Below are 25,041 nucleotides of genomic sequence, written 5' to 3'. Positions count from 1 at the left end.
ATTATTTCTTTGACATATCTTCTTGTATAGTACCTTAAGTATGTATAGGTTTTAAACTACTAACTAATTTGCACACACATATTAACATAATAGGAATACGGTGACATAAACAAAGCAAATCTATAATTACCAGCCATCTCCAGTGAAGCCAAGAAAACCTTTTAGGCACCCTAGGCATTTGTGAAAATTTATCTATGATATGATGGATATTTTCCAACTGTACTTGAACCATCAGACAAATTAAAGCAGCCCATTTCTGGGATCTGTTCACATCCCATATGTTCTTTTAACCATAGATAGTCTATAGTCATGAGATTTTGGGGTGCTACAACTTGCACCCCTCCCAACTCCTGGTTGAGTTCCAACAGTACAGATCCAGTCAAATTCGTTGTCTCACTGTATGCACATGCCAGCCTAGACATCTCCCTCCTCCTTCTTATGGCAAGTCCAGGAGACGGTGGGCTGGATGCAGCCACAACCGCAGCATCGTCCGGATCCCTGTGGAGGCTTTTTGATGATCATCCCCCGGCACGAGTCCTCCAGAGAGTGCTGATGCCGGAAGCTCCTCCTCATATCGTATCTTAGTTCATTTTCTGGGTATCCAAGCTAGGCCTTGATCTTCTGCGTAGAAACAAACAGACCCTTTGCCCACACTTTGACATGCCCTCTATACCACTGTGCAGAACTCATTGGAGGTCAGCACACAGTAACTGCTTTTTTTTTTTTTTTTTTTTTTAATTAAGAGAAAGGAATATTATCAGAAAAGAGTACCTCCATAGCTGATCATCTGACACCCTTTAAGTGATCAACATTAAGGATATTTAAAGCATGCGTTGATCTTTGATTTACCAATAGTTTTATCCTGTTAAGGAGTAATCCCCCTTTTCTTTCTTTCTTTCTTTTTTTTTTTAAATTTTTAATCTACACTTACCTGAAGAATACTATGTTTACTATGCTCTCCCCTATATCAGGTCCCCCCTAACAACCACATTACGGTTACTGTCCATCAGCTTAGCAAAATGTGGTAGAGTCACTACTTGTCCTCTCTGTGTTGTGCAGCCCACCCTCCCCTTTCTCCCTCCCCCCCTTGCATGCTAATCTTAATACCCCCCTTCTTGTTGCCCCCCCTTATCCCTCCCTGCCCACCCATCCTCCCCAGTTCCTTTCCCTTTGGTACCTGTTAGTCCATTTTTGGGTTCTGTAATTCTGCTGCTGTTTTGTTCCTTCAGTTTTTCCTTTGTTCCTATACTCCTCAGATGAGTGAAATCATTTGGTATTTCTCTTTCTCCACTTGGCTTATTTCACTGAGCATAATACTCTCCAGCTCCATCCATGTTGCTGCAAATGGTTGGATTTTTCCACTTCTTATGGCTGAGTAGTATTCCATTGTGTATATGTACCACATCTTCTTTATCCATTCATCTACAGATGGACATTTAGGTTGCTTCCAATTCTTGGCTATTGTAAATAGTGCTGCGATAAACATAGGAGTGCATCTGTCTTTCTCAAACTTGATTGCTGCGTTCTTAGGGTAAATTCCTAGGAGTGGAATTCCTGGGTCAAATGGTAGGTCTGTTTTGAGCATTTTGATGCACCTCCATACTGCTTTCCACAATGGTTGAACTAATTTACATTCCCACCAGCAGTGTAGGAGGGTTCCCCTTTCTCCACAGCCTCGCCAACATTTGTTGTTGTTTGTCTTTTGGATGGCAGCTATCCTTACTGGTGTGAGGTGATACCTCATTGTAGTTTTAATTTGCATTTCTCTGATAATTAGCGATGTGGAGCATCTTTTCATGTGTCTCTTGGCCATCTGTATTTCTTTTTTGGAGAACTGTCTGTTCAGTTCCTCTGCCCATTTTTTAATTGGGTTATTTGTTTTTTGTTTGTTGAGGCATGTGAGCTCTTTATATATTCTGGACGTCAAGCCTTTATCAGATCTGTCATTTTCAAATATATTCTCCCATACTGTAGGGTTCCTTTTTGTTCTATTGATGGTGTCTTTCGCTGTACAGAAGCTTTTCAGCTTAATGTAGTCCCACTTGCTCATTTTTGCTGTTGTTTTCCTTGCCCGGGGAGATATGTTCAAGAAGAGATCACTCATGTTTATGTCTAAGAGGTTTTTGCCTATGTTTTTTTCCAAGAGTTTAATGGTTTCGTGACTTACATTCAGGTCTTTGATCCATTTTGAGTTTACCTTTGTATATGGGGTTAGACAATGGTCCAGTTTCATTCTCCTACATGTAGCTGTCCAGTTTTGCCAGCACCATCTGTTGAAGAGACTGTCATTTTGCCATTGTATGTCCATGGCTCCTTTATCAAATATTAATTGACCATATATGTTTGGGTTAATTTCTGGGGTCTCTAATCTGTTCCACTGGTCTGTGGCTCTGTTCTTGTGCCAGTACCAAATTGTCTTGATTACTATGGCTTTGTAGTAGAGCTTGAAGTTGGGGAGTGAGATCCCCCCTACTTTATTCTTCTTTTTCAGGATTGCTTTGGCTATTCGGGGTCTTTGGTGTTTCCATATGAATTTTTGAATTATTTGTTCCAATTCATTGAAGAATGTTGCTGGTAATTTGAGAGGGATTGCATCAAATTTGTATATTGCTTTCGGCAGGATGGCCATTTTGACGATATTAATTCTTCCTAGCCATGAGCATGGGATGAGTTTCCATTTATTAGTGTCCCCTTTAATTTCTCTTAAGAGTGACTTGTAGTTTTCAGAGTATAAGTCTTTCACTTCCTTGGTTAGGTTTATTCCTAGGTATTTTATTCTTTTTGATGCAATGGTGAATGGAATTGTTTTCCTGATTTCTCTTTCTATTGATTCGTTGTTAGTGTATAGGAAAGCTACAGATTTCTGTGTGTTGATTTTGTATCCTGCAACTTTGCTGTATTCCGATATCAGTTCTAGTAGTTTTGGAGTGGAGTCTTTAGGGTTTTTTATGTACAGTATCATATCATCTGCAAATAGTGACAGTTTAACTTCTTCTTTACCAATCTGGATTCCTTGTATTTCTTTGTTTTGTCTGATTGCCGTGGCTAGGACCTCCAGTACTATGTTAAATAACAGTGGGGAGAGTGGGCATCCCTGTCTGGTTCCCGATCTCAGTGGAAATGCTTTCAGCTTCTCGCTGTTCAGTATAATGCTGGCTGTGGGTTTATCATATATGGCCTTTATTATGTTGAGGTACTTGCCCTCTATTCCCATTTTGCTGAGAGTTTTTATCATGAATGGATGTTGAATTTTGTCAAATGCTTTTTCAGCATCTATGGAGATGATCATGTGGTTTTTGTCTTTCTTTTTGTTGATGTGGTGGATGATGTTGATGGATTTTCGAATGTTGTACCATCCTTGCATCCCTGGGATGAACCCCTACTTTACCCTTTTCCATGCGGTCTTCTCTTCCCCAGATGTAGGCCATCTGTTGCAGTCTTCTTTCCGATTGCTCTTTCAGAATTAGTTGTATTTGCTGCATTTTCGTGGTATATGTGGTTTTGGGAGGATGTTCCTGCCTCATTTCTCCTGCCGCCATCTAATTGAATCCCCCTCTAGCAGTTTTGAACAGTTTCCTAAGGTTGATAGAACATTAGCATATACCATCAAGTTTCTCATCCTTCTGAAGAAATAGTGATGATGCCTGAGAATCCCTTCTAGTAATTCTGAAAGATGGAGGAAGGAAATAAAGAATCCTGCCTAACCTGTTCAGGAGGGACCAACCCCATGGGGTTCTCACTCCAGTTTCACTCTCCAGTTTAAACTCTGACATGGAGTTGGGCACATCTTCTTACCATCTTGTCAAATCTCCACCTTCCTCAGCTGGCAATTAGGGCTTCTCAGGACCCAGACTAGTGGGAATGGTCTTTTCTCTTACTTCCTTGAGTTTTAGATGTACAAGCCCAGATACTCTTTGTAGGGTTTCTCAACTAACCAAACACTCTGGAAACCCAAGAGGAAAAGGGAGGTTTAAGGGCAGGGCACAGATACCCAGAGAGGCCCTGAGCCATTCTCTCAGCTGGCCCATTCTTCCTCTCCCCTCTGAGTTGTTTCTGGGCACGTTATGTCTTCAGGGACATTGGCATCTTTCCTTTCCCTGCAGAGCTGCCACTGTCCCCTTACTCTTCTGGCTCCTCTAACCCTAGCAATCACTGGGGACTGGAGCGGAGTCTCAGGCATCCCTCCCTGCTGCCATCACTCCAGTGAACAAGATAGATCATGAAAGGGGCAGTTACATGGTTAACTTATTCCACATTCTGTTATGGTTCTGTATGCAGTTTCTCATCCCTTTACAGAGAAGTTAAGCTGGTTGACACTCTGGTTTATTTTGTGGATGAATCTTATGCCTTTGGTCTCCACTGAGGATGATCCGGTAAACGCCATCCTAGTTATTAGCTACGGCATCTGTGCACTCCCTCACCTCAGTAAGGGACAAGGGAAGAATAACTGCATTTCCTAAAGGTCATTAGATTTAATTGAACCCTGTGTTTGTGTTTTCCCTTTGATTCTTAGATTTTACCTGGAGTGAAAGTGGTTATTGTTAATCCTGAGACTAAAGGGCCTGTTGGAGACTCTCATCTTGGAGAGGTATGTTTAATTTGAGCCTTTCTCTGCAGAGTCAGCAGTGAGAAACTTTAGGGATCGCATTCTAGAGGTCAGCAAAACTGGAATTAGCTTCCCCCCATTGTGAATTTTCATCTTTTAAAGAGTTTTAATCTTTCTCTGTAAGGCACAAGACTGAAATAGACAGAAGGGGGAGACTGAGACCAGGATAGAGAAGATTTAGGCACCCAAACTAGAACTAGTCCCAGCTTTGTTCCCTTAACTGAGAAGAAAAATGGGCACATCCTGCCTCTCCCGTCTATTAGGAGTGAGACTGAAAGGAGCCATGAATATTTCATCTTAAAAAATTGATGCAAATTTTACATTCTTTTCCAAAAGTTATCCATTTAGTATTAGTATGAAAGTATTTACACAACGTTATTCTTTCTTCCTCCAAATCTCTGAGGGACACTGATATTTCCATCCCATAGCTTACTGGGAGGAATGTGGTAGGTGCAGGAGCCAGGTGATCTGGGCTGTGTCAGTTACCAGCTTCTCAGTACTGGGCAAGTTACATAACCTCTCTAGGCCTCAATTTTATCATCCACAAATAATAATTGGACCTACACCGCCTACCTAGTAGAACTGTGTGCCAATTAAATGCATTAATACCTGTATCTGTAATGCACATGCAACAGGGCCTATCATGTAATAAGTTATAAATACTAGTGTTACTTCCATTGTTAGCTACTGCTGTGTTTACACTGTAAATTCAAATACCCTGTAGTGTTTTCCTGAGGACATTATACCTTAGTTTCAGAAACACAGAAATGATCCCTGGATGCATTTGTGGGACTCTGGACAAGGCTGAGAAATGATCCAGAAGGCAGTGTAGGCTCATGGTTAAAAGCATGGCCTCTGTAGCCACACAGGCTTGGGCGTGAGCCTTCTGGTTTATGCATCATAGGCTAGTTATGTAACTGTTGTTTCATCTGTAAGTTGTGAATAACAGTAGTGTAAACTATGTTGTCATGTCACCTATGTCAGGATTGATAGTGATATGGCACATAAAGTACTTACCTTACTGTCCAACACACAATGAACACTTAATGAATATTAGCTGCCTTTGTTATTAATATAAAAATGAGATTAAAAAACTAAAATCTGTCCCTAGAGAATTGAATTGATAAAGTTGTATATTCCGGGTGAAATGTGACCAGTACCCTTTTCTTGTCGTAGATTTGGGTGAACAGTCCCCATACAGCCAGTGGCTATTACACCATCTACGATAGCGAGACACTTCAAGCTGATCATTTCAACACTCGCCTCAGCTTCGGGGATGCAGCTCAGACACTCTGGGCTCGGACAGGATACCTTGGTTTTGTCCGCCGGACTGAACTTACAGCGGCCACTGGAGGTATCATCCATTCCAGCTCTTCCCCTTCATTCTGCTTTGCATTTCAGCCAATAGCATGCCTGGCCTTTCTCCACCTGCCTTTGGGTTGTGGAATGTATGGATATAATTACTCTCTTCTTTGACTCTTGAATACATATGTGGATTTATATTCATTTGAAATCAGACTGCCCCATCGAGAGCACCTAGGAAGTAAGCATCCAGAAACCCATGAACATCCCATCCCTCCTGACCTGTGGGTCAGCATGGCCAGGCCATCATGAAAATGTGCCTGATGGTGGGCAGCTGCCTCTGACAGAGCAAAGACCCTCAGCCCCTGACTCTGGCCCCTGAACAAGCTCCTGGGATGGGTATTTCATCTAGCTCTTCGACTCCTGCATACCATTCTGGGAGCAGGAGAACAGCCCTGATCCCTGAGCGGGGAATCCATGCAGAGGAACCACCTTGCTGAAGCACCCTATCCCTGTGGCATCTCACGATGGATACAAGACTGCTTGGGAAGGCTGTAGTCGAAGCAGTGCCCCAGTCATCCTCTGTCCATTGGTTGTCATGGCTTCACTGCTAGTGCCTTCAGCCTTCCTCCCTGATGGCATTAATAGCCATTTAGTAGCTCAACAATAACTGTGTCCTGTATTTTAAGAACTGATAACTCACTGGACTTTAGCATCCTGAATTGAACCAAGTCATTTCTCCTTAGTTCTTTGCATCTGCTGTATACTGACTAGCATCCATAATTTCTCCATATTTCCTGGGGAAGCAGATAACATACTGGAGAAGAGGGAGGCATCCCTTGCCAGGTACCCTGGTTTCAAGGCCTACCTCTGCCACTGGCTCTGTGACCTTGAGCAGTCACTGAGCCTCTCAGTTTCCTACTTGGAAGATGGGGGTGCTAATGTTTTCTGCCTTGTGGAAATGACATGAGATTAAATGACATGATGCGTTGAGGTGCCTAGAATAGTGCCTTGGCACAAAGAAAGTGCTCCCAACTAATTAACTACTGTGTTCCTTTATTTTTGTTATTTTAATCTTAATGAGCTCTTCTTATATGATGGAAACTCTGCCAGACCTCTTCATCCCTCTCTCTTCAACAGCTTTTAGCACTTGTTTTACTAAATTTTTCAGCAATCTACCTTTCCCTGAAAATAGTGCATTCAGTAGACCTCTCTCTTCAAAATGCAGTATCTGTATGGACAGAAACTATATAGCCTTGTATATGCAGTGTGTCCATAAAATCTTTAAAAGAAATGATTTCTGCCATGTTCTAGCTGAATGACAAGCCTATTAATAATAACCAGGACTAGTTCATCCATATTCTATAATCATCCTCCTTATGTCTGGATTCCTTAAAGATGTCTAGAAATAGTAACACATGTTCATTTCTTCTCTGTCTCAAATCCTTTCCTCTCTCCTCCCCTCCCCCAGCCATCATCTGGCTAATTCCTGTTTATCCTTAAAAGTTCAGTCTGGCTTCAGCTTTTCCTCTCTGACCCCTGAGCTGAGCTAGGGGTGCCCTCTGCTCCTCTCGCACCTCGTGCGCATTCTTTGCACTGAGCTTGCGTGTTACAGTGCAGTGACTGCTGTGTGCCTAGACAGTATCTTCAGAGCAGGAAAAATGTTTTGGTATCTTTATCTCCCCTAGCACTTGGCACAAAAATTTCCTGGGACATAGTAGTAGTAATAATCAAAGCTAATTTTTTTTAGCATTTATAATGTATCAAGCCTCATATTGACTTCCCTAACATAGATTATCTCATTTAGTCTTCACAGCAGCCATTTATTATTACCCCTGACTCACAAACTGGATTGTAAACACTGATTGCACTCAGCATGTCTGATGAGCCACATTTCTCTCTCTCTGTCAGAACGGCATGATGCATTATATGTGGTGGGAGCACTGGATGAAACATTGGAGCTGCGAGGATTACGATACCACCCAATCGATATCGAGACCTCAGTGTCTCGGATCCACAGGAGCATTGCTGAATGGTAAATTCCTCTGCTCAGAATATGTTTTCCACCTCTGCTGTAGTATCAGTTAAAACTGATATAAGTAGTCAGCCATCTATACCAAATGCCACCTACAGATGTAGAACTCTAAGGAGAATAAGAATAAAGGGATGAACTCTTGGCGGCAGGTGAGGCCTTGGAGATGCTAAGAAAGGCTCCATGGATCCACTGTGGAGCTGAGTCCCTTTTAATGATAGACTCATATCATTGGAAGGGATATAAGAGATGAGCTGCCACTAGAGAGTCAGTGTCCCATGGTGGGAAGAACCATGACTTCAAGGTCAGAAGAGCCAGCTCCCCCGTCAAGCTGCTTTCCTCATCTGGGACACACTTTCTGTGCTGCTTCCTGATGATCGGAAGGATCAGATGAGAATGTGCTTCACAGACTGTCTGGTGGTAAGCAGATGAAAAGGATCATTATTCTCTCTCTGATTTCCCTCTCATTGCAGGAAATCCCCCTACATCACCACAGGTAAAGGATCATCCAGCATCACATTGACTAAAAATTCCTTAAAACTAAATAGTTTTTACCTATTGACTTTCATTCTGGATTCTTGACAACACAGAATCCATCCAGTTTCTTTTCTGCATATTTAAGTCAGTTTGTTGTTCTTCAGGTTTTTTTTACCCCCATGCTAAATAACCACAGATCTGTTAAGGATTGCTCATACTTTCCAGATGCTGCTTTGTCAGCATCTTTGTCTCACTTTGGTCAGGCTTCCCAGAGCTGAACAATGTCCATGAGGGGTAAGCAATGCAGAGAGGTTGGGTACCATGATTACCCTCTAATTTTAGGCATTTGACTTTTAATGTGACCTATTATTGTATACATCTTTCTTTAATGATTGGAATCTATTTTTTAAGTAGTCTTAGCACTCCTACACAGGTCCCATAACCCAGCAGTCCCCCTCAATGTAAGGTGACATTCTGATAGCACTTTTATGGCACAGCAGGAGATACATCTGTACAGGGCACTGAGCTCAGACGGGGCCAGGTCAATTCCTTTCCTGTTGGGTGTAAGAATATCTTAGTCAAAGCTTTTATATGACAGATAACAGAAACTCTCTTAAAAAAAAAAAACCTAAGCAAAAGAGAGAGTTAATGGGAAGAATATCTGGCTATCTCAGAGGTTCCCCAAAGTCTCTACCTAATTCTGGATCTCAAGACAGGTAGAAATAAGGGACAGGAAGGTCATTGGGAACCACTGTCCTCTCACTTTCTAGAGCCACATGAGCATCTACTTCATTCATTCTTTCTCTTCTCCCTGAAAAGCCATTCTCTGTGCTTCCCTGCACACCTAGCTAGCCCAGAACTTGCAGATCTACATGTCCTCAGTTCAAGTGACCAGCTAATAATGTTTAATCCCACTTCCAAACTCCCAGGAGATTCTGGTGGCTCAGTTAATCAGCAGTGATCACAGGGGCAAGGTCATATATCATAGGTGTGGCTGCTTATCTGACTGGCTCTGAGAGGGAGGGCAGTTCTCAGGAGAACAGGGGTAAGTCTTGGGCAGGTACTATAAAAGAGGACTGGTAGATGTAATGACATGTTAACCAAATGTCCTTGAAATTTCAGTGCTGTGTTCACGTGGACCAACTTGCTTGTTGTGGTGGTGGAACTGTGTGGCTCTGAACAGGAAGCCCTAGATCTGGTTCCCTTGGTGACAAACGTGGTCCTGGAAGAGCATTACCTCATTGTTGGCGTTGTGGTGGTGGTGGACCCAGGTGTCATCCCCATCAACTCCAGGGGAGAGAAGCAGAGGATGCACCTCCGTGACAGCTTTCTAGCTGACCAGTTAGACCCCATCTATGTGGCTTATAACATGTAACCAGCCTTGTGGGGATTCCGGGGGGGCCAACCTGAAAAACCGCAAGGACCAAAGACCATCTAGGAACAAGCTTTCAGATGATGAGAAATAAGCTAGGATGGCTACATTATATCCTTCATCTCATCCTGTGGGATTCTGCAGTCCCAAGGCACACAGGAAAGGGGATTGCTGTGGTGGCAAATGGAAAAAATGTTAACAGTCTATTAGTCATGAGCTTTGGCATAGTGTGAACAGCACTGTTACTAAAGCAATTACATGCATGTTGCATTTTTTCATCTGTTGTATATATGTGTATTTTTATCTAATGCTGTTTTAGATTTTTCTAAGGGAGTTTAATGAATTCACATGAAGCAGGTAGTCTGAGTCACACAGTTCCCCGCTCTGTACTGTATCTTGCCATTTTACCAGAGCTAGACATACTGCAGGTTTTGTTAACATGAAACTACTCAGCTTTCAGTTGACCCATAAACAAATCAGATAACCCACTGAATGAGAATTACTTTATATACCTAATTGACTGTAAAACATTTTGACCAGTATTTTAAACATGTAAATAAGAAAACACATAATCCAGCTAAAAAGTTGAAGAATTGGCTTGTATAGTTGTAACAACTAAAGCAGAAATGTTTATACTTTGAGAGAATTTCAGTATTCTCTTGCTGTGTTATAACTGAATAGGTAACTAGAAAGTGCAAATTGTTTGCAGGTTTCGCTGCACATTGTACTATGTCTCTGTTGGCGGGTGTATTTTATAAACTAAAGCTGCCTTTGTTTGTTTTTGAAGCTTGCATCCCCAGAATCAGCTTAAGCTTTTAAGAATTCAACCTATTTTCTACAAGTTGAAAATCTCACTTTAAAAATCAAAATGTTACGAAAAAACTAAGATTCATTAGATCCCACCCTATTCTGCGGAAACACAGTAATTCACTCTGGCCCCCAGTGTTGAAATTGTCTTTCAAATTTAGAGTGACTTTGTAAGAATTTAGGATTTCCTCTTTTTCCAGGCCCATTGTAAACTGCGTCTACAGTTTATACATATAGCTTCTCTTTTCTGGAAACTGAAGAGCGCCCTGTTATTCCAGTTCATGGGGGCAGGGATTTTAGGAACAAGAATGACAGGCTGGGAAGGCAATGAGATCGACAGTCACATGAAACCGTAAGGCCACATAACTGTATATCTTAAATCTGACCATTTTGATTTTGCCAAAATAGCCAGGCTTATGCTGAAATAGGGGAAGTCTGATGTATGCAAGAAACTCTTTTGAAATAACTGGTGCCCAGGCCAAGCGGACTGAGCCTGGGAGTGAGTTTGTCTCTGGCTCGGTTTCCTTTCTTTGGTCTGATGATGCTTCATGTATTTGAATATAGTTGAATTTTATTATTTTTTTCTTACAGAAATATTTTTAAAAATTAAAAAAAAAACCTCAAAGTAAACAGAGTTAACTTGTTAAATCAGAATGGTTCTCTTTGACCCACTCTGGTCTAATGTGTAAATATTTATTTAGACTATTTTAATAAAACATATTATTTACCCCACTGTAACATCATGTAAGCTAAATATGTTTTTAAACAATTTTTAAGACTTGTAATTACCCTGAAAATAAGGTTTATAATGCAAAGACCAGACCCTTCACCATGGCAGCACTCTTGGGGGCTGCCTTTACACAGTCTTGTGACTCAAAGCCACTTTATTGACTCCCTTTTACATAATCCTCCTTTCTTCCAACTCATTCTCCACAGAGGGGAAAACTCAAGGCATTTTCCAGTTCCAGATCTCTTTTTCAACATTTTGGATGAAATTAGTGTACATGCGATAGGAGAGGTTCTAGGGTATAAAGAAAGAAAGCCCTTAATACTGGGGCAAGAAATCCCAGTGACTGCAGTGGTTTAGTTTGCAGAGAAAGCAGCCTGTTTCTTTGGAAAGTAATTTTCTTAAAACAGTTTTAATGATTCACTAAACAGGACAAGGAGTCCTGAGGGTTAAATTGGACTATCTCCATTATCATAAGTTGTAAGAAGAAAATATTGGCAGAGGTTATCCTATTACTTTGATAATTCTCACTATACAAGTTAGGGTGTCTACTAGATATACAATATAAGCCACATCTGTCTTTCAAAATGTCCTAGTAATTATACTTTTAAAAGTAAAAAGAAACAGGTTTAATTAGTTTTAATATGTTTATTGAACCCAGTATATCAAAAATACTGTTTCAATATGGAATCAATATAAGAATTACTGAGATATTTTACTTTCTTTTTTTCATATTAAGTCTTTGAAATCCAGTGTTTATTAAGCATATCTCAGTTTAGGCTAGCTGTATTTCAAGTTTTCAGTAGCCACACGTGGCCAGTAGCTATGATATTGGACAGTGTACATCCTATACTCATTCCTTCAAATAAAATATTTCATTAATCTCAGAGTGTGGCCAATTCCCAGATACTTAGGGGCTGATTATCTAGTTCTGTAGTTCCCCAAGCCTCTGATTTATCCTTAGTATTCGCTTTCTGCCTTGTGGCTGGCTGCTTTATTCATCTTTTGCATATCACCCAAGACAAGAATATACTAGTACAAGAAAGCTGAGCTGTGTCTTTGGAGAACTTCATCAGTAACTCTGGTAAAGTATTCACTGACAGGGGAAGAGTCTAGTCATTGACTTAGCAGTGTTGGTGAGGTCAGCTGCAGATTGAATCCCTAGTCTGTTGTAGACTTGGATTAGAAAACTTTCTCTTGATGACACAATGCTTCTGCTCTTTTCACATTAAGTAGAACCTTTGTGGTAGAACCGATTCTTAAGACAGGCCCAAAGGGCCATTATTGATAGGAACAGCCTTGCCAAAATTCTGGAACACCTTCTGTCTGGGTTTTTATGCCTGTGAAAAAGAAAACAACTTAATAGCAAGCCCCCATTTCAGTTAAGAGAAATTTGTTCATCTGAAAGTTTTTTGACTTCCTCCTGTCTCTCAGCAGAAATAATTGAGGTAGATAAGGAAGGGGCTGCCTCGGGAAAATTCCTAGGCCCTGAGTATTTTTTAGAGCTGCATAAATGCCATCTCTGGCATCAGTGTCACCCTGGGCATGACCAGTTTGCTAATTTAGGGTATCAGTGAATCCCCAGTCTTTACTCACTTCCTGCCTCATAAAGGGTCTGGGTTCCCCCAGGACCAAGTCCTTTCCTCTGGAAGTTGTGCTGCCTCGGCTGTTTAGGGACCATCGCCTGTCTATTGATCATATGAGTGCATCTCCTTTAACTCTGGGCAATGCTTGCTTAATGCTTTTGTTGAATCAACAAAGGGCCTGAGGCCTTAGGATTTTTTTGTTAAGGTCTCCGCCCCAGGCATGGTGCTCAATATCTTGTCCGAGTAAGTTACTTTCCTTTAATATCCAGGAATCTTTTAGACTAAAGCAATGAGGAGTTATCACCTCACCCCTCAAACTCCAACATGGTCTATGCCTTAGTGTTATTTTTGTTGTCTGCTTTGATGTAAAAAGCAAGAGTATCTGCAGCAAGAAGCCGTAGTACTCCAGCTAGACAGTAGGCCTTTTCTTTATCATCCATACAACATTTCTGGTTTAGGTATATGTAGCTGGGCCATGTTGTTTGTCCAGAGGAAGGGAGTGTAAAGATATAAGAATAATTTTTTAGTTCTAAATGCTGTTTTGTTTACTTTCTGTCAAGATACTTACCAGTGTCAAATTCAAACTGCAGTACTGTGTAATTATGTATAAAGTTTTTTTTATTTATTTGAAATTAGACTAGATATACATTTTTAAATTTAACATCTGGCTGGACAGTGTTCTATTAACTCATTGAATGTGTTTCCTTTGTCTTGTGTTAATAAATATTGATGCCTGATTGTGTTTAATGCTTGACACATTGGGAGAACTGATAAACTGGAACTGATAAATCTTAAATTTCACTTCAGATGGTAAGACCCAAAGATAGTTGTAGTAGTCTGAGGAACACAAGAGACCCAAAATTATAGCAAATCAATGCTATAAAAGAAGACCACATCAGGGAACAGTAGGGAGTCATTTTGAAAACAAAGAAGATTTTTGTCAGGAACAATTATAGCTTGGTTTTCCTTCTACCCATGTAGCATTTGGTAGTTTCAAATTATTGATCATAAATTATAATTTTTTTTTTAATCTATAATAGAGCTGGATTTCAACTTTTCCTAAAGTGGTACTTCACTTGCTCTTCCATTTACTGGTTTCAAGAAACTTGATGGGAGCGCATCAAATTGTGCATGTTCTCGGACACTAAAACTGGTCCTTAAATTATTGTCCAAGCTTAAAGGCAGCTGACATCTTCTCATTTAACATTTATTGAGTGCCTACCCACAAGGCAGTAAGAGCTGAAGCTAGGGAGAGAAAATAATTGAGTCACCAACCTCAGAGGTACAGGAAAATACTACTCTGCATTACGGGTTACAAGTAGAGGTGGGCTGTGGGAGCAGGTAGGATAGGCACCCAATCTAGTGATGAGGGAGAATAGTGAGGGATGTGTGCTAGAAGAGACAACATCTGAACTGAATTGTGAAGAATGGGACAGCCAGATAAGATACAGACAATAAGCTGGAAGGTAGGGTTGCATATTCTGGGAACTGCGATTCATTATTAGAATGTAGGGTTTGAAGGAAAAAAAAGCAATATATATATATGGACAGATTACTAAGGGTCTTGCATTTCATGCCAAGAACTTTGGACTTGTATCCAGAAGGCCAAAGAGAACCAATGAGGGATTTGTGGCAAGGGAATAACATGCTCAGATTTGCAACATAGATTATTCTGGTAGTCATACAGAAATGGATTGGTTTGGGGAGGGAAAGTGAAGTAAAGCCTGAGGCCAGGAGAGCAGTTGGGAGGCCTCTGCAGTTAAGTGCGGTGAAGAGCACTTCAGGCAAGGCAGCAACAGGATGGAGATGAGAGAGAGTGTGCAAACCTGGGAGACAGACAGAATTCAACCACAGAATGTTCAGGATAAGGAAAGGGCTCCAAAATAACTTCCAGGTTTCTGACTTGGATAGTTATGTAGATGTGGGGCCATTTAATCAAGGCAGGGAATCAAAAGAGGAGGAAAAGACTTGGGAAAGAAGATGTGGTCCATTTTGGTCATGTTCATTTGAGGTGCTGTGAAACATGCAAGTGAAGAGGTACAGTAGGCAGCTGAATATTTAGGTCTTTGCCTCACGAGAGCGCTGGCCAAGAACTGGATATTTGGGAGACATCCTTCTGAAAGTAGTAACTGAAGCCAGGAAGTGGATGTTACTACCAAGGAAAAGCATATAGAGTGAGGAAGGATCAGTAAGAGGGTCATGGGGAACAACAACATTTAAAAACTGATGGAGGGAGAAGGAAAGAAGGGAGAAGGAATGACTGGGGAGGTAGGGGCAAAATCAAGAAAGAGCACGGGTACAAAATTGTAGAAAGAGTTTTAAATAAGGAGTGATCGACAATGCCAAAGGCTACACTGAAGCTGAGAAAAACATGGGCTGTCTAGCATCTGCTGTGTCTGGCAACTAGGCAGTCACTGGTGACCTTGGTCAGGGTGTTTTCGGTTGTTACTATAGGGGCAGAAGCCTGAAAACTGGTTCAGAAGAGTAATGATGGGAGATGTGGCTGAACAGGCTATTCTTCCCGGAAGCTTATCTGCACATAGGAAAGAGATGGGACACTAGTTAAAAGAGGGATGTAGAATCAAGGAAGTCTGTTTTAAAGATGGAAGAAATAAAATACTGTGACAGGGGAAAGAGACAGTAGAGAGGGAAAGTTGCCAAATATAGCAATGAAGGACAATTCACAAAGCAAGGTCACTAAGGAAGCAGGAGTGGTAGGTCCAGAAAACAGGAAGGATTAGCCTTTGAGGGGAGAAAGCACATTTTTTCAAATAAAACTGGGTAGCAGCAAGATCCTGATAGTGGGAGATTGCTAGAGGCCTATCTGATCACCTCATTCACTTCTCTGTACCTCCATTCTCAGCCTACAAAGGTGAATAGTCATTTCTGAGAAAACTTCTATTAATAAATGTAATAGTGCTGGCAAAATATAACATGGAATCTGCAAATAATGAAAATTCCTAAGAAGCAGATATGAGGGAAAATTTACATTAAATGCACTTATTAAAAAAAGGACTAAAAATAAGTTAGTTGTATTCAGTAAAAGAAAAAAAAATTACCCTCTAAGAAAGTGGAAGGAGGGAGATACTTAAGAGAAAAACAACTAATAAATAGAAAATAAAAGAAATAGAAAAGGTTCAATAGAACCAGAAGCTGATTTCTTAAAAATAACAATCTCTAGTAAAACTCATGTGTACACACACATAGACTAGTAGGAAGCACAATGAAGACTGTAACGATAGCTATAGTATTTTTTTCAAGTTTTAAGGGATTATAATTTTACAATATATTTGAATTTTAAATGAAATGGATAATTTTCTAGAAAGTATGTAATTTCAAAATTCAAGAAATAGAAAATCTGAATTTTACCAAACTCACAAGGAACAGATAATCTTTTTCCTATATATATATATATATATGTGTATATATATACACACACACACATATATATATATATATGTATGTATGTATTTTTTAAAACCACTTAACTCATCTTACAAAGTATAACCTTGATAGCAAAATCACATAAAGGCAGTTTTTAAAAATTCTAAATCATTGTCACTTGTGAAAAGATGCAAAGTCTAGCTGTTTCAGTTATCTATTGCTGAGAAAGTACACCACCCCAACTTAGTGGCATAAAACAGCCATGAATGTATATTCTATGCATCATGAATTAGAGCACAGGAAGAATGACTTCTCTGCTCCAAAATGTCTGGCCTCAACTGCAAGAATTCAAATGTCTGTGGGGTAATTTAAACAACTCAGGGCTAGAATCATCTGGACTTATTTACTCACATAGTGAAAGCCCAGGCTCAGCTGGAACTGCTGATCAAAGCCCATCAATGTATCCTCTCTTCATTGCTTGAGCTTCTCCAACTGGCAGCTGGGTTCTGAAAAGGAGCATCAGAAGAAAGAGCATGTTAAGTGGTAAACTTCTCATCTACTCTTCAGTCATATGCATCACTTCTGTTGAATTCTGAGCCCAGATTCAAGAGAGAGGACTGTTTTGATCAGAGACAGGCAAAGTCACATTACAAAAAGGCAATGGAGAAGGGAGATACCATGGTGGATATATGTGGAAATATAATGGAAAATATAATTTCCCACACTAGCAAATCAAACTCAGCATATAAGAAATAATATGTGAGGTCAAACCAAGGATGAACCAAGGATGGTCCAATATTAGAAAAATCTATTTATATAATACACCTTTATCAACTTCTTAAAGGAGAAAGCCATATGATCATCTCATATCAGAATTCTAAGAAAAGGTAAAAGTTCAACATTGACTATGAAAAAATCCAACAAGCAAGGAATAGAAGACTTCTTTAATCGATACAATATTTATCAAAAATCTACAGTAAAGACAAGACTATGATGAGAATGCTTACTTTCTAACACTGTTACTATTCAGCCTTGTACTTTGAGAGTATAGATAGCATAATTAGGGAAAGAATCTATATGAATCGGATACAAAGGAACAAAAATAATACTTGGAGACAGTATGTTAGTCTGTAGAAAATACAAGAGAATCTACAAATTTAATGAGTTTATCACGATTGCTAAATACAAGATAAACATAAAAACCAAAAGCATGAGTCTGTAGTTAATGATAGTGTTGGGATAATTTGGTCACATTAACCCTCCTAAAGATAGGATTTTAAAAATTTGGACAAAATATTTTTTTCACCTATTTTGAAGGCACTGAAAAATGTCCCACAGGAGATAGAAATTAGAGAGTAACTGCCTCTGAAAGATGAGTAGGTGGCATTTGTGTGTTTGTGATTTTGAGGACACCCCCATAACTCAGTGTGAGTGGTAGAGAGCCACAGCCTACTGGCTTAAGGTTTAGAAGGACCTTAAGAAGATAGAAGAGTTTCAGGTTGGCAGAGCAGCCAGAGAGTAGGTGGGAAATATATGAAGGGGAGAGCCCCAGAAAGTGTAGTTACCCAAATCTGCTTAAAGAATCTATCAAAATATTTGACTGATGGCTGAACTTAATTATATGGAGAAAAATCCAAAGTTCCAGGTGAAATAAAACATCAGCTGGAAGTAGAAATTGTTAAGCAGAGATTTCAGCCATTGTCCATGAAGAAAAAGAGACAGGAAATCAAGTTAACTGCCTTCTGGAATAAAAATCACTCTGTAAAACAATATAATCCATTCCAATGATAAAACTACTAGAAATGTGAAGAAACAGAATACTATGACCCACACTCAAGGAAGAAGAAAACCAGTCAATAGATACCAACTGCAACATCACTCAGATGTTGCAAGTAGCAGTCAAGAGCTTTAAGTCAGTTATTATATATATATATATATATATACACACACACACACACACACACATACATATATATATAGGGACTTAAAGGAAAATATAGACACAATGAATGAACAGAGAACCGAGCAGAAAAAATAGAAATGATAAAAAAGAATCAAGTGGAAATTCCAGAACTGAGAAAGTACAATTGAAATGAAAAATTCAGGGACTTAATGAGCTTAACAGCAGTTTGAAGACGGCATAATAAAGAGTAAGTTGACTTGAAGACAGTTCGATCGATTATGTAATTGAAGAACAGAGAAAAAAGATTGAAAGGAGAAAATAAATAAAGGCTCAGAGTCCTATGGGAAAATATCAAGTGGTCTAACATGTCTGCAATTGGAATTCCAGATAAAAGAAACAGAATGGGACTTAAAAAATACTTGAATAATGGCAAAAGCTCCTAAAAGTTGGAAAGACATAAATTTACAGACTGTAGAAGCTTAAGAAACTCAGGTAGTATAAATATAAAGAAAGCCATACTTAGGCATAATCATGGGCAAATTGCTAACTCCAATAAAGCAAAAGTCTTCAAAGAAGCCAAGGATAAGTGGCACATTGTACAGAACAATGCACAAATGTTAGCCAACTTCTCATTAGAAATAATGCAAGCCAAAACACAGAATGATATATTCTGAGTGTTGGAAGAAAAAGAACTGTCAACTAAGACTTCTATATCCAATAGAACTATCTTTTAAAAATGAAGGTAAATCCTCAATCTGATAAAGGCAATCTATGAAAAGCTCACTGTTTACACTGCACTTAATAGTGAAAAACTAAATGTCCTTTCACTAAGGCTGGGGACTAAGGAATAAAGTGTTCTCACCACTTGGATTCAACAGTGTACAGAGAGTTCTATCCAGGACAACTGGGCAAGAAAAAGAAACAAAACACATCCAGATTGGACAAAGAATTAAAGCAAGCTCTAGTTACAAATGAAATGACTTATATTTACAAAATCCCAAGGAAATACACACAAACTATTAAATGAATTCAGCAAGGTTGCAGAATACAAAATCAATACATTATATCTATTTTATTTCTATTTTCTAGCCATGAAAATTCCAAAAATGAAATTTAAAAACCAATTCTATGTAAAATAGCATCAAAAAGAATAAAATACTTAATTTAACCAAACTGCAAACTTTTACCCTGAAAACTACAAAATCATTGAAATAAACTAAATAGCTAAATGGAAAGTCATCCCCATGTTCATGGTTTGGAATATTAAGCATTATTAAGATGTCAGTACTCCCCAAATTGATCTACAGATTCAGTACAATTTCTATCAAAATCCCAGCCCCATTTTGTAGAAATGGATAGGTTGATCCTAAAATTCATATGGAAATGCAAGGGACTCAGAAGAGTCAAAACAACTTTGGAAAAAAACAAAGCTGAAGTATTCACACTTCCATATTTCAAAACTACTACAATGTTATAAGAACAGTGTGGTACTGGCTTAAAGATAGACCTACTAATCAGTGGAATAGAACTGAAAGTTCGGAAATGGGGAAGCCTCTGAAACTGCTCCGAACCCAGCCAAGATAAATAACAATATTAATATTGCTTCTCAGGAGGGAATGGTGGAGATTAGTGCCACCTGTGAGGATGTCAGGATTCAGAGGATGTCAGGATCCAGAAGGTAAGCTCTGATTAAATCACCAGTCTGGTCTCTGCAGAAACTCATGGATCCTGTACACTGCTGCAAGTTCAATCAAATAGTAGCCCCAGTTGTAGCTGTTGTACTTGATCTGATTATCTCTGCTAGATCAGATTAATAGGGTCTCAGGTACATGGTATGTACCCATTGATTTAACAAATGTGTCCTTTTCTATTTCAATCAAGGAAGAGAATCAGTTCTCATCACAAGAAAAAAATTTCTCATAACTACAGTATGTGTGGTTATGGATGTTAATTAGACTTACTGTGGCAATCATTTTGCAATATACATGTTATTGAATCATGTAAATCTGATACTAATATGCTATATGTCAACTATATCTCATTTTTCTAATAAAAGATAAAATAATCAAAAATAGTTCACATTCACATAGAAGAGACAAGAATATTCATTAATAGTTTTGCCCCAGAGTTACATTATATGACATCACTCTGATCAGACACATGGAACAAGAAGTACTCTGAAGGTCTTGGTAAGCCATATGCAATCCAGAGAATGAGAAATAAATTCTGTGAAGAGTCAGAGGTCCTGTGATCAGAGCCAAGGTGACATATCCCCTATGACATAAAAAACAAATTACTGCATCTTGCATCCTCTTTCTCAAGGAAGGAAACCCCATCCACTGTAGGCCTCTTCAGGTTCTGGAGACAACACATTCAATGTCTAGTAATAGTACTCTGGACAACACCAGATGAAAGCTTTAAGAAAGGTTTGGAGCCATATGAGCTGACAGATTCCCTGATGGAAGAGGTGACAGTTGTGGGAAAATAAACAGTTATGAAGTTTATGGCAAGACCCAGTGGGAGAATCACAATGCAAGCTATTGCAATTCTGGAGTAAGAACATGCCAGCTATAGCAAAGAATTATAAGCCTTTTGAAAAACAGCTTCTGGTATGCTACAGGGCCATGGAAAACTTGAGCAGGGGGCACCAAGTAACTGCCCGTCATTGGCTGTATTCTGTCATAAAGTCATACAGTCAGATGAGTCCAGCACCAATCCTCATAAGATGGAAATGTTACACCTCGAATCAAGCCTAAGCAGGATCAGAGGACACAAGCAACTGCATGATCAGGCAACCAAGAACCTTATGTTACTACAGTTGCACCAGCATTCTTCACTCAGCTCACACCTATGGCCATAGTAGTGCATGGCGGAGTGTTCAACTGAAGCAGATGGAAAAAGCCCAAATTCACTTTATGGGTAGGTTGGGTCCATTCTCTCAGGTGACTTTGAAAGGCAGTTGCAAGGGAATCTTCCCAGTGGGCAGATATTAATTACCCATTCTATGGAGAAAGTGAAGTGTCTCAAAGTGACAATATATGTGGACTTGTGGGCAGTGGCAAATGGCCTGGCCTCTCCCAAAAAGCATGGGAGAGACAGTGAACATCCAGATAAAATAACTTGGCTAATGTCAGCCAGCTATCCACTGACCATCTCAGAATCAACACAATGAGCCCATCATGGAATAGCCACAGTGGCAGAGACGGAGGGTATGCATGGGCCCAATAGTATGGACTCCTACTTACCAAGGCTGCTTTAGCTCCTGCTCTCATCTTCAACTAAACATTGACAGAAAACAACACTGAGCTCCCAATGTTATTATTTCTCTAGGAGACTAATTGGCCACTTAACAATAAATTGACAACATTGGGCTTCTTCCCATCCCATCCCAGAAGGGCCAGTGTTGTGTTTTCACATGAATAGACTCACCTTTTCTGGTTAAGGATTTGACTTTCCTGCCCTCAGATCCTCCTTAGCATCACTGCCTGGGGTCTTACTAAGGTTCATGATATTTGTAGGCTGCTGTTTCCTCCAGTAAGCTGAATTTCAGTTCTAAGCTGTCTTGCTACAATTTCTGAATCATAATCTTGAAGGTAAACAATTTGTTTGCTTATACAATCCCACTAACACAGCAGTAACCAGTAATTGTCCATTATAGGGTTTTACTAGTGGAACCAGCTAGGAGGGTACTGCAATATATGATGCAAGACATGATAGTTTGAACTAAGGTGGTCATGGCTGGGTACAGAGAAGGGCAGGAGATCACAAGGAAATAATTTCTATTGTATCTAGGTCTATTCGGGATTCTAGAAATAACAGGAACCAACACTAGCTTAAAATAAAAAGTGCTATTGATTAAAAGGACAAAGGTGGCTCATGGGACATATGGGCCATGGCAGGCAACGATGTCTCAGGCAGATTCTAGAACTGGGGCCTAAAAAGCTACTGGGTTGCTCTCTCAGCTCATCTGCATTGTTTGAAGATAGAAGACGCACAATACAAAATTCCTAACCTTTAGGTACATTTATCTAGAGAAAGACTAATTGTTGTCCAAAGACAAATTTCCATAAGGGAGACTGATGGCCCGCCCAGCTTGCCCACTGTTAGTCAGATATGTAAGACTATGAGAAGCTCCCGTAAAAAGGAGGGATATATGGACAGCCCTGTAGCTGTCCACTTGTAGTTTTCCAAGGGCCTCACAGTCTACTTCCATGCTTTCAGTTCAAGCACAGTTAACATGAAGAAACAAAGCTTAGCTAAGTTATCTGGGATAACCCTTTTTCAGGAGTGTTAACTGAAATAATACAGTTGTAGTTCATACAATCCTTGCAGACAGTAGTTACACTGCGCAGTGTTTTCCATATTAACACCGACATACATTTAGTGCTTCCTCTGTGCCAGGCATGGCTCTAACTTTACATGTATCAAACAAATTCAATCCACACAATCTGAGATAAGGACAGGTATTTTTATTAAACCCATCTTATTATAATGTCTCCTTATTTTGCAACAAGACAAAAATAGTGTAGCAGAAAAGCGAAAGAGGATTACCACCTCGCTTTAAAACATATTACCTTTGGCTCTTGAAAGTTAGGTTTCTTTGTTTTGTGTTATCTCCTCACTTCTAAAGTCAAAGACCTGTGCATCTGGTTTACAAAACTCTTACTACTCAGCGTCATAACCAAGACTTTTTTTCTTCATCTACACTTATTCCTCAAGGTTCAGAAAAGTGGTGCGTAGTTCAACACTCACATAAGAAACAAGCATGGTGGAAATCTTTGAGTGGCAGTGTTGTGGAGCATAATATTGATTTAAACTCAAGATGCTTTACAGGTGGAAAAAGAGCTAAAGAGGGAGTAGTCCAGGAACATTTTGAAGATTTCAGTATGACTTAGTTCCTTTTGATGGTAACATTTTTTAGTCCATCCACCCCCCTTTTACTGATTAACACTTGTTAAGCATTCTTGAGTTCCCAGGAAGAAATAAGATAACACAAAAGAACAAAATTATAACCAGGCTTCCAGTCATTAATATTATGGGTTACAGAAAAAAAGACTAATGTCTGAGAACCTCTTCCTCCCTATCTTGCTTTCCTATGATATATGACATTTTGATTAAATAATGCTGGGACATGGGCTGAGTATTGTACTTTCATCAATTTTGGTAACTAGAAGACAATCTGAGAGAGGTTGGGTAATCTGCGAATCAAAAATCTAGAATAAGGGCAGTTACTTGTTTTAGCTTTTAACAGGTTGTCAATGTTTGCTGAATGAATGAAAATGGCTAAACTGTTAAGAGTTCTTATGGGTGTCTGGCAGAGTAACTCCTGAGCTTTAAATCACATTATCTGGCTCTAAAGGTCAAAACTAGGAAGACTCCACTAAATCAGTTTCCTACATTGGAGATCTCAAAGTCGTAAAATTTCAGAAAAATTCTGGTACTTGTGTCAAGAGCATACTGAAAGGTTTATCACTTATCATTTGTTCATTATCACTCAAAGCCGTAACAGAATATTTTGCAAGAAGACAAAAATTCAGAATTGAGAATTCTTTCTCCAGAAAGGTAGACATATATTGAAAAACAAACGTTTTAGACTTTGTAATGTATTAAAATGACGGTAACATTTTATTTCACGACACTACACTGTTATGTAATTTTTTTCTAAATAGTTTTAACGGTAAATCTGTGCTTCTGCGTGACACACGAAGTGGAGTTCAACACCCGATAGGCACCTTGTGTTTTAAATAGGTCTTTGTAGAAATCCTTTCATATGGGATAAAGAATACAACTCAACGCAACGTATGGGTTAAAGAGTCTGCGTGAACTAAGAGAAACTGAGGAGTGTAAACCTCCACGCTTGGCGTCGCTTCTCTCGCCCAGCAGCGGACCGGTGAGGCGGGGATGACAGCGCTGAGCCGGCTCACCCAACCCAGAGCCAGGAGCTGGGGTGAGAGTAACGCCACTAACCGAGGAAAACGGCCTCAATCAAGAGGCCTCCTGACACACCAAGCTGGTGGTGGTCTCCAAACACAGCTGTGTGGGAGGAGTGGGAACAGAGCTCCAGAAGGGAGGAGAAGCAGGAAATTCTCACCTACTCTCGACAGCGTAACAGCTTTACGTGACGGACTCACCGTCCGAGACCCGGCACAAGATGGCGGCGCGTCACGTACGCAGCGTGATGACGCAACGGCGCCCCTCACGGAGGGACGGCTATAACCTCACCCCCTACGCTCTCCTACTCCATTACCCCCCCTTCTCTCCCCCGCCCTCGGCCTGGTGTAGATCATGCCGCCAGTGGCGGCCCTGATGCCGAGGAAACGGTAGCCTAGGAGAGTGTGCTGTAAAGTGACACTGCTTCTCCCTGCCCCGCCTGACCCCCGAGAGAGAGGCACGGCCCCCGCCGCGTGAGGGGGTGGGGAAGTGGGTAGTAAATTCGGATCCACCTGGGAGGGGGGAGTGGAAGTTCCCGCCCCGGACAGCGGCGAGGCGGCAGCCACAGGTAAGCGGGGGACGGGGGTGGGACGTGCTCTCATGTCCCTGGGAAGGGAGAGGACGCGGGGATGCGGCGCCAGCGGGGACGCTGAGCTGGGTCTCGCGCCGGTGGGGGTCGCGCGCGGGGAGCCTGCAGTGGGGGAGGGGCGCGGCGGAAGGAGGAGGGGCTGCCGCTGCCCGCCCCACCCCCCGAGCGCGCTTCCGGTTCTCGTGCCCCAGCCGGGTTGTTCCCCTTCGTCGGTCTCCTCCTTCCTGTTCCCCGCTCCCCCGGTAAAAGTGGGGATCTTACGTCGTCGCGTGGCGTTTTCCTGGAAGCTGCCCTCCGGTGACTGGCGGCGGGCGCCCGGGGTCGA

At 40.5% G+C, this 25,041-nt stretch overlaps 1 protein-coding gene and 1 long non-coding RNA gene across 4 annotated transcripts in view; one reads left to right on the top strand and one right to left on the bottom strand.

The window, feature by feature from the left end:
• Positions 1–13,646, top strand: part of DIP2B (disco interacting protein 2 homolog B) — a 242,338-nt gene extending 228,692 nt beyond the window's left edge. For all 3 annotated transcript variants that reach the window (XM_036992561.2, XM_036992559.2, XM_036992557.2), the window contains 4 exons: positions 4,514–4,588; positions 5,783–5,960; positions 7,820–7,943; positions 9,540–13,646. In XM_036992561.2, coding sequence (XP_036848456.1) covers positions 4,514–4,588; positions 5,783–5,960; positions 7,820–7,943; positions 9,540–9,792 — 630 coding nt within the window. In that variant the 3' untranslated portion in view covers positions 9,793–13,646. The remainder of the gene's footprint in view (positions 1–4,513; positions 4,589–5,782; positions 5,961–7,819; positions 7,944–9,539) is intronic.
• LOC108399123 (uncharacterized) lies at positions 12,524–24,692 on the bottom strand. The gene is made up of 3 exons (XR_001853578.3): positions 24,288–24,692; positions 16,705–16,799; positions 12,524–12,663 (listed from the first exon to the last, which is right to left on the bottom strand). It is a non-coding gene; the product is annotated as an uncharacterized lncRNA (long non-coding RNA).
• Positions 24,693–25,041: the final 349 nt, after the last annotated feature.

This window comes from Manis javanica, chromosome 10 (assembly GCF_040802235.1).
Source record: "Manis javanica isolate MJ-LG chromosome 10, MJ_LKY, whole genome shotgun sequence".
Lineage (NCBI taxonomy): Eukaryota > Metazoa > Chordata > Mammalia > Pholidota > Manidae > Manis > Manis javanica.
Note: the sequence above shows the minus strand (reverse complement) of the source record. Positions and strands in the feature narration are given on the sequence as shown.